General features: G+C 35.3%; 1 protein-coding gene across 2 annotated transcripts; it reads left to right on the plus strand.

The window, feature by feature from the left end:
* The first annotated feature begins 693 nt into the window (after positions 1–693).
* LOC141439656 (uncharacterized) lies at positions 694–7,952 on the plus strand. 2 transcript variants are annotated; one of them, XM_074103988.1, is made up of 6 exons: positions 694–1,260; positions 1,355–1,661; positions 2,014–2,110; positions 2,884–2,994; positions 5,359–5,532; positions 7,847–7,952. In XM_074103988.1, the coding sequence occupies exons 1-6, from the start codon at positions 807–809 to the stop codon at positions 7,898–7,900; spliced, it is 1,197 nt and encodes a 398-aa protein (XP_073960089.1). In that variant the 5' UTR covers positions 694–806; the 3' UTR covers positions 7,901–7,952. The 2 variants fall into 2 exon arrangements, with proteins under 2 accessions (XP_073960089.1, XP_073960088.1); XM_074103987.1 differs by lacking the exon at positions 7,847–7,952 and having other exon boundaries at positions 5,359–5,654.
* Positions 7,953–10,132: the final 2,180 nt, after the last annotated feature.

Here is a 10,132-nt window from a genome sequence, read left to right on the forward strand (position 1 = left end):
CTTACTTGAGGATTTGAGAGAATTCAATACGTGGATAATTAGGGTTCCGGAGCCAAAATGGCAAAAATAGAACCCTTATAGTTTCGCCATGTCTGTCTGTCTGTCTGTCCGTCCGCGGCTTTGCTCAAGGACTATCAATGCTAGAAAGCTGTATTTTGCACGAATATATATGTAAACTATGCCGACAAAACGGTACAATAAAAAAAAAAACAAAAAAATTTTTTTTAGAGTACCTCCCATAGACGTTAAGTGGGGGTGATTTTTTTCTCATCCTATCCTATAGTTTGGGGTATTGTTGGATTTTAAAACCATTAGGGGTTTGCTAAGACGATTTTTCGATTCAGTGATTTTTTTTGCGAAATATTCAACTTTAAAGTGCAAATTTTCAATAAAATCGAGCGAAATTTTATAAAATAGAATAGGCCTTAGCTCTACTTTTGTATCTGTTTCCCAAATGCCGACTAATAGATACATTACATATTAAATTACATGCACGTATTGTCGGCTATAATTTATTTTAATATTAACGACCCAATTACAATGAATTAATTACCTGAGGCCATAATTAATTTACCGCAGGACGGGTGTTTCACATTGACAACAAACTTTCTTAATTTTCCTACATCGTAATTAATACGCCAACAGTTTACGCAGTGAATATTTTAACAGCTATGACTTATTTTGTTATCGATGCGAGTAATTAATTGGCTCTCTTTTATTTTCACTCAATATACGGCCGAGAACAAACGTACAGTTTGTACTATCGCTAATTTTCAGAGTATAACCCTCACCTAAAATATTCTAAAATGTCTATAAGTACGAAGGTCTTGCTAAGAAAATTTTGTAAGTACGTGTATTATGCAGGTGCTGGGAACTGTTGGTATGAAGATATACACCATGAATCGATCGTTTACAAATTATATAGTTTTATTTCTTTTGCCATTTACACAATGATGATTTACCTTGAAAACGTTGCTGCCGCTTTCGGTTCATTTCCCGCCGTGGAAAAAAATTCAGCTGTCATGTTTGCGGCCATCCACAACATCGTGCTGACTAAAATGTTTCTGTTGTTGTACCACAAAGACTCCATAAAAAAGTTGAATCGAGAAATGGCTACTGTCGGGGAAAATTTCGAGGAGGAAAAAGTAATGAAGAAGCAATACTGGAAGGTTAAATATGGAGTTCTGATTTATGTCGTGTCAGTTTACTTGTCTCTTATTGCTTACGGTGTTGAGAGTACCAGAAAGGCGATTGTCGAAGGTAAGGATTGCTTTTACGAGAACTGCTGTTAAATAGTTACCTAATCGTATGTCTTTTGAAATTATAATAAGTACTATTTTTTTTTGCGATTTAGGTGCACCTTTTTACACAGTTGTGACGTATTTTCCCTACTACGAGGACACGTCGATGATAGCTGCTGTATTCCGCGTCTTTTTCTACTTAACTTGGCTGTACATGATGTTGCCGATGATGTCTGCAGACTGCATGCCAATAACTTTCCTAATTTGCATCACATTCAAGTTCATCACACTGAGACGCCATTTTGAGAAAATTCGAGAAAAATTTGACAAAGATATGTTGACGATAGATAAAAAAGACGCTGCAGAGAATCTACGATCAGGCTGTCTTGAAGGAATACTAATGCATCAGAAACTTATGTTGTAAGATAAATCATATTGTAATCAACATACTGTCTTGAATGCGTATAAGCATTTTACTGATTTTCACCCAGTTAGGTACTTGAAATAAATAACGCATTTAAGAGCTATACATACATTTTATGTACCTACTTCGGTCAGTGACTTGAACGCTACAGTTACTGTGAGTTCATTTAACGTTTATGTATTACTATAGACTACTATGAGCAATCATATTATGTATTTAAGGTTTTGGTTTGGTAAGTGAACGCATATAAAAATGCGTTTGAACCACTGAACGAAGTCGTGGTGGAAGTACGGATAAAATGCCGACGGGATTGATTGTATTTTTCTATAGATAGATTGTATTTTTTAGCCTGGCTGATGAAATAAACCGCGTTTTCGGAATAATAATGTCGCTTCAAGTTTGTGAAAGTTCTGCCGTAGCAGTTTTACTTCTACTGCGTTTAGCGGTGAGATAATAAATAATATACCATATACCTAGTGGGTATAGAGTGAAGACCAAAAAGTAGCACACCTTAACGCAGGTAGCTAGAATTACTATTAACTTTTCCATTGTGACACGAAAATTAATCATACACATTTATTTTCGTGTCACAATGGAAAAAAAATAATAGTAATTTTAACTTCCTGCGTTAAGGTGTGCTACTTTTTGGTCTTCACCCTTAAAGGATCGCTCAGGTTGTTCTCCGCAGTCTAATATTTTTACAAGCTTTTCTTTAACTTGCCCTGTTTATTTATGTATTTGTTTGCTTGGGTCAAATCTTGGAAGCTAAATTTGACCCACTACCAGTGGTCCGATTGACTTGAAATTTGGCATACTTATGTAAATCTGGTGACAATACAATAATCTGGTAGTGAAATCCTGGTACACCGGCCAGAACTCCTCAACGGTTAATAGCATAGACTTGGAATGAGTGAGGACCAAAAAGTTGCACACCTTAACGCCGGTAGTTAGAATTACTATTAACTTTTCCATTGTGACACGAAAATTAATCATAATTTTGTATGGATAATTTTCGTGTCACAATGGAAAATAATAATTTTATAGAAAATAGTAATTTTAACTACCTGCGTTAAGGTGTGCCACTTTTTGGTCTTCACCCAAATTTGGTACGGAAATGTAGCTTGGACGACAATGCAAGTACAGTTAACAAAAAGTACAGTCAGCATAAAGCTTGTATCCATGTAATTTTTAACAAAAAAATATTTCTATTAATTTCAGCTGTCACCACACTTGGATTTAACTAATGCTTTCATGACGTACACCTTTGTGAGTTCGCTGTTCATTTTACTCGCTCTTAATCTTTGGAACGCCGGCGAGATCACTTATCAGGTGAATAAATATTGCTGAATAAACAGAATGGAAATTCGCAGGGTTAAAAGCTTATCTGCTTTATAAATTCTTTGTTGCTGATCTTATATGTATACTTAAGTCAAAGATTTTTTGCGTTTAAATAATTTGCATTTCAACTCGGCGTGCCTACTCGTACATAACGCGCTGATTAATCACAAGTTACTGACTTCGGTTGAGTTCTTTTTAAGGTTCCGCAGTCTTCAGTCAAGAAAATATTATTGTTTCCAAGCCAAGTCTGACTGTCCGTCCGCGGCTTAGCTTTGCTTTAATAATTATTATAAATATATAAAATATAATTATAAAAAAACGTTTATTGGGTAATGATACATCAGTAATTAACATGGTGTTTGAGCCCTCCTAGTAGGTATAACATACCTGTATCAGGTATATCTAACTAAATAATTAACATAACTTACTCATATTAATGTTAACAATGTCGACATAATGGTAAAATAACGGTAAAAACTTTTTTAGGGTATTTCCCCTGGAAAACCCTTGAAATGTCGACAAACTATCAGTTAAAAGTCAACGTTTCCTATTTTTTCATTTCATCGAATATTCTTTACATTACATTAAAAATGATTAAAATAAGTAGTTTTAAATCACTGATTTTTAATTTCTGGAAATATTATTTAATAGATAGTTTATTTGGCAGAACTTCATTTCATATTTAATTATTTCATACTTTTTTGGATGAAATTTATTTATTTTTGTAGCGATTTATTTTTGTTGTGGTCGAAGTTCCACACTAACCTAACCTACTTTTCTGGTAGCGATTCATTTTTGTTGGGGTCGCAGTTCTAGCTTAACCGAACCTACTTTCTTGGTAGCGATTTATTTTCGTTGGGGTCGCGGTTCTAACCCAACCTAACCTATTTTTCTGGTACCGGTTTATTTTTTAAGGTCACAGTTCTAACGTCACCTACCTACTTTTCGGGTAGCGATTTTTTTAGAGGTCGTTGTTCTAGTCTAACCTATTTTCTGTTGTTTTATAATAATACATTGAAGAAATAATCAGCGATATTTAGTTGTTCTGTCTCATGAATATTTGGTGAAATGCATTTTTAAGCAAATAATAATCCTTGCACTGTTGTTCTAATAATTGTTTTAATATTTATTTATTTATTTTATTTTATTTTATTTACATTATCATCACTTACAGTATCATTACAGGAGTTAAACCTAAGGCGATACAGAAGGCCCTTAATAATAAACAATAAACATCTTAATCTACATAGCAAATTATGTATTGATTAGTCGATGAAGTAAAATTACTCGAAAGAAAATATTAATATTGAATATTCTATGAATTATTTTTGATGAAACGAAATTCGATAAATAGTTTGTCGACATTTCAAGGGGCACCCTATTTCCCCTACACATAAAGTTGATTAAGTTTTAAAGTGCTAAGTAATTTTTGTTAGGCGCAAGTGCCCCCCGCCCCCCTCTACAAGGTAACTACTGCTGCTAACTGCTAGCTGGGAAAATTTGAGAAAATTCGTACATGTGGTATATATATATTATATAGGTAAATATGTATAACGAATTTAAAAGTCGTCTTACGTCTAAGTTGGCTTTTTAGGTTAACGAGTAAGATACAGCGTGTATTTTTGATACTACCTCAAACTTTAAGGGTAGTTAGTGAAGGCCCTAATAATCACGATTTATTATGTCTTAGAAAAAAAATAGATTTATTATTTTCATTACAAAATTAATTAGCACGCAATGTATCACTACGTGATACTACTTTGTTTTTATTCAAAAGAGATTCAAAACGTCGAACTTGTTGACGTGACAGCTGTCACAGATCGCTTCTCTAGCGTATCAAATTATTGTACGCATTACATTGCTGCTCGAAAATATTTCAAAAATTAATTACGCTGTGGTAGTTAATTCTAAATTAACAATTTGTTTTGATATCGGTTGATAGCACTTAAATCTTCGTCTGGTTACAGTTTAAGGTAGTACCAAAAATACACGCTGTATGTACCTAATATTGAATATTTACTGCATCTTAGTACAGAACCCTACACTGCGCGTGGCCCAACACGCTCTTAGCCAGTTATTTATTTATTTATTTACAAAATTTCTATTGAATCAGCAGTTATATCCATGTATATTGTACATACCTACTTAATGTCCATTTTAGAGATTGTCAAACAGCTAACAGTCTATAATGTGTCCGCATTTATTTTTGTGTTGACTATTAAATACAATATAGACAGTTTTAATTACTTATTAAACTATTAAGGAACTGGTGTGAGCCACATCTTCAGGTTTCCTTGAACGAGCTTAGCTTATTTCAATTCTGTTCAGCTTGATAAGCTGATTCTCAATGTACAGGCATCGCTGCTGTCTCACGCAGTATTCTACTGCGGCTGGCACCTGTGTGAGCCGGACCGGCGCCCGCACCGCGACGTGAGGCGGCTCGTGCTGATCGCTTGCGCGCAGGCGCAGAAGCCACTCGTCCTCAAGGCCTTCGGCATACAGGACCTGTCTTATAGCACCTTTGTGTCTGTGAGTTATCATTATCATTTGAAGCCGGAAGACATCCACTTTGAGCAAAGGCCTCCCTCTAAGAACTCCGCAATGAACGACAAATTGGGTAGTTTCCTGGAGGGGCTGCTTCCCCATTGATTAATTTTATTTGACGGATAAATGTGATGCCTTCTCCGTCTATTCGAATAAAACAAACAGAGACGGCATCATATTTATCCGTCAAATAAATTTATCCAATGGATGGTGAAACAGGGGGTAGGTAAATAGACTCAGTAGTTATACAAGAAAAAATACATTTTCAAAAGGTACATGTTTTTTTTATAATTAGTCACTAGTCTATTCCAACTGATGACCTGTTTTAGGACACTCTAGTCTATTCTATTGCACTGATGACCTTTTATAACCGACTTAAAAAAAGGAGGACGTTATCATTTCGGTTGTATTTTTTTTATGTTTGTTACCTCAGAACTCCGTCATTTATCAACCGACTTGAAATTTTTTTTAGCGTTCCTCTAGGAATGTCTTCAATTAGGTCCCACAAGCACCAAATCAGGATCTGATGATTGGATTAGGAAATCGAGGGAACTCTTCAAATGTTGTAGGTAGACCTATAGTAAATTGGATATATTTAGAAGTAACTCGTGCATTTGCTCTTGAAAATCATCATTTGATGAAGTGGAACTGATGATGAAGACCACAGTTGACTATCGGAGTTACTACTCAATAACAAGTATTTAACGGGTTGAATTTTAATTACTTTGACACCACTTTGACAGAGTTAAATTGCTAAGCAATTTATGCTCCTCGTAATGCATATGGTACAATGGTTGGTGAAGCACCAGGACTCCTCAATAATGAACGTCTTTGCATCGAAAAAAGCAATCTTTCGTAAAAGGTGACGAACAGTTGATATTAAAAAACTATTGAATCTTCTAAGATTTTGAAAAATGTATAACAAAAAATTTAACCGACTACAAAAAACTATGAAAATAATTTTCTACCAGTCTGAAGTCGGTCGGTGCCTCCCCTCCCCTCCCTCCTGCCAGCAGGAGTGGACCTATTGTCATCTACCTCACCTACGCACTTTATATTGGGCTTCAATCAATTTTACAAAGCAATTTTTACTAAGAAAAGACACCAGAGCCCACTTTCTTCAATACAGTAAAACCACTTTATTTTGGCCTCATCTTTTGGAAGCGGAGCGGGTTTGCACTACAAGCCAATATCACTATTATTCTAGCCTGTGCTGAAGGCACATCTCCAAAGATTTTTCATCGGGTAAGTTTTTATTTCGTTGTTGCCTAGGGCTGAATAATTTAGGAGTTATTCTTTGTTGTGGGCTAATTGAAAATTTCTTTTCAATCCGAGCTTTACCCCGACTTTTACTCCGAACTATGTCGTACCCGATGTAAGCGTCGACAATCCAGTTTTTTTCCTTCTGTTAACCACGGAGGACACGGTACGCGATATCCACTGCTCTGTGGGTTCTTAGCTGGCATCCAGGTTCCGGGCAAATGAGGAGGAAAACTGAGGATACCGTTGTGGTTCGATGTACTTAGGTAATGAAGTGTTAAATTTATCTGTTTGTTCCTAGTTTATACCATTCTAATTCTCGTAGTTAATACTTAAGATGCTTAGAAACTCCCATAATGTGGCTATATTTTTTCCCCAAGTTGTAGGCTAGTTACTAAAAGTTCTCATGATCATGAAAATTTAGGTAAGTACTAGTTTTATGGGAACTTGAGGGATTAACTTGCGTGTTTTTTTTGCAGTACTGTTTTGAGTACCTTTTGTATTGTTACTTATGTGTTTTACAAAATTCCAAAGAAGGCTTGCCACAAGCGCTCTTATATATGTACTTTTAGGAACCAATTTGACCTGAATAACTATTTACTTTTCACCTTCTAAATCCCCAATGCTTTTTCTACGCTAAAAATCCCGGTGATCTTCATTCGCAACGTGTGTTCTGTGTTTATTATATTTTTTATATATCTCCCGGTGTTATGATCCATTTTTTATATGCTGTAAGTGTTTGTTTTTCTCGTACGGTTTTTAATATGCATTAAATTTTATTTAAATACAAATTCTACGTTGTTTCATTTATGTCAACATGTCTAGGGGTCTACGAGCACCTTAAGTGTCCTTAGACCACTAGTTATGCTACACATATTAATATTAACACTTATTAAACACTCCTATAATCGTTTCTTTTTCGCTCTCCTCCAGACTCACCAGTGATAGGTTTTAATTAAGATGTGTGATTGATTTACGTTTCCAAATTAACATTAACTTAAGGGTGGCATCAATTAATTCCTCATTTTTCCTGTTACAGGTAGCGCGGATGACGTACTCAGTGTTCGCTGTGTTCTACCAGAGGGGAGAATGAAGTGACACGGCTGTATCACAAAGTCTTAAGTAAAATATTTGCGCAAATGAAATTAATTATTTTTTTCCAAGAATTCTTTTTAATATTCTAGCAAACATATCCGTGATTAGCTGTACTTAGATACATGGGTATAATAAGCAGCAGAAGTAGAGTTCAAAATTATTTAAAGACGTCACTACTGCCAAGGTACCCAATAGGTCCTACTCGTATTAAAGTGTGTAGTTAGATAGTTTTGAGATCCACAACTACTCCTATATATCACGTAATTAAGTATCTAAATGCAATTGTAATTGACAACTGTATTATTATTCCTATTTACAGTTTCAGAAATAGTTGATTATTTCGTATGTACCTTTGGTTGCTAAGCAGGTTGAATAGAAGCTGACGCAGAAAACCTTCTTAAAGCGAAAGCTTTCAATACTTCCTCAGCATGCACTGAGCCGAAAATTGGTATTCTCCCAAAGGGTACCGCCGTAGATTCCCCACCGGAACCGTATCATAAAGCCTATTAATTTAAACCTATTGTGGGCCCAGTCAAAATCGCTCAAACTGAGAGGAACAGCCTTTATTGTGATAAGCCTTTCTAACGGCCGTACACTAAGATGCCTTTTAATATTTAATCGCTCCATAATGCCAATTTGCAATATAAAAAAAAAGATTTTAAAAGCGGTCTGTACAAATCATAAGGTTCCCCATTGAGCCATATCTGAATTTATTCGGCAGCAAGGCAGCAAGGTATAGCGAACACCTTCACGATTAATAACTATAGAAGACGAATTATTCATCTTATGAAAGATTACTAAGAATTTATTAGAAAGATTATAAGAACAAAAGGGAAGGTTACTAAGAATTTATTATAAATAAAACCTGAAACTTAGTATTGAATTTCAAGGCTAGACCATAACAATAATGAGTATTACTTTACCAGTATATCTAGGAATACCTACCATTTGCCCTCGTAAAGCGATATTCAATGGGAAAATAATATCGAGAATTTGATGTCAAGTCTCTTATAAAAACAGAATAAGAAGAGATTAAATCCCGGGGATCCACTGGCATTCAATATCGTTTTTATTAACAAAGTTTGGAAGCACCTGTCGGGGCGCTATTGCTTCTTGACGATCCCACTTCAAACTTTCGACTTCCATTTTAATTTCTAATGGATCTGACCTTCACTCAACAATCACTTCTCCGCCGCTCTAATACTTTAAACGTCGTCATTGTTCGTAACGTTGTTCACTTATCCTGCAATTGACTTTATAAAAGCTGATGCGGGGAAATATGAAAAAAAGACGGTGCCGACTTTCTTAATTATCATAGGCATATTTGAAAAGAACAGCTCATTATTATGAGACAAGAAAAAGAATCAAAACGTAAAATTGTGCAGATATGTAAATACCTACTCTTGAATTACAAAAAATAAATATATCTTTTTTAGGGCTCAACGCGTATTTATGCAGATTGCTTGGGTGTGAGCGACATTGTCAGTTTATATCCTTAATCCTGCTTGAATAACGTCGAGTCCGCTGAGCTGAGTAGAACCTACTTATACCTACTGGTAGTTTAGGGCAAGCCAGGTTAGATTTAAGTACTTAATACATACAAATTTATTTTCGACAAAGATGGCATGATAAAACTTAATATTGAATTCTATATTCATAAAGATTTCTCCTCGGTTTGTTTTTGCCACAAAATAGTTTCTATAATAAACGTTAATTGTAGGCTTGCTCACGCTTATTGATATTTGTAAGCAGATATTTAATTACTATATTTATATAGATCAAAATTATTAAATCGCGATAGAAAACAGAAGGTTGTGAGCAAGAGGGTAACTAAGTAGGTAGAATATCATAAATTGCGAAAGCAATCTGTTAGGAGTTGTTAATAAGCTCCCAAAGACGCCATCGTAAATTTCCAGAGACAACAGAAATTTAATATCGACGCGAAAGATGTAATTTTACGTGAAAGTTTTGCAATAGATAGCTAACTTCGGCTCATTGGAACTCCCGCTTTAGATAGAGGAGTTATTGAGTGCTACTTTCTACGTAAATCAATATGCTCTGAGTGAACAATACGAGTTCTGTCGAGTTTAGTTTCTAACGCAATTTACCTTTACCGCTCCATATTCGTGTCATATTATATATACCTACCTGCCGGGCGCGCCACGTGCATTGTGCACACTTATAGTTCTACTAGCTTTTGCCCGCGGCTACGCCCGCGTGGAATTCGGTT

The sequence above is a fragment of the Choristoneura fumiferana genome, chromosome 21 (assembly GCF_025370935.1).
Source record: "Choristoneura fumiferana chromosome 21, NRCan_CFum_1, whole genome shotgun sequence".
In the NCBI taxonomy this organism is placed as follows: Eukaryota; Metazoa; Arthropoda; class Insecta; order Lepidoptera; family Tortricidae; genus Choristoneura; species Choristoneura fumiferana.

Coding starts and splice junctions, on each gene's coding strand:
- LOC141439656 (XM_074103987.1), top strand. CDS start 807: ATGTCTATAAGTACGAAGGTCTTGCTAAGAAAATTTTGTAAGTACGTG. Junction 1,261..1,354: donor CAGAAAGGCGATTGTCGAAG/GTAAGGATTGCT, acceptor TTTGCGATTTAG/GTGCACCTTTTTACACAGTT. Junction 2,995..5,358: donor CCGGCGAGATCACTTATCAG/GTGAATAAATAT, acceptor CTCAATGTACAG/GCATCGCTGCTGTCTCACGC.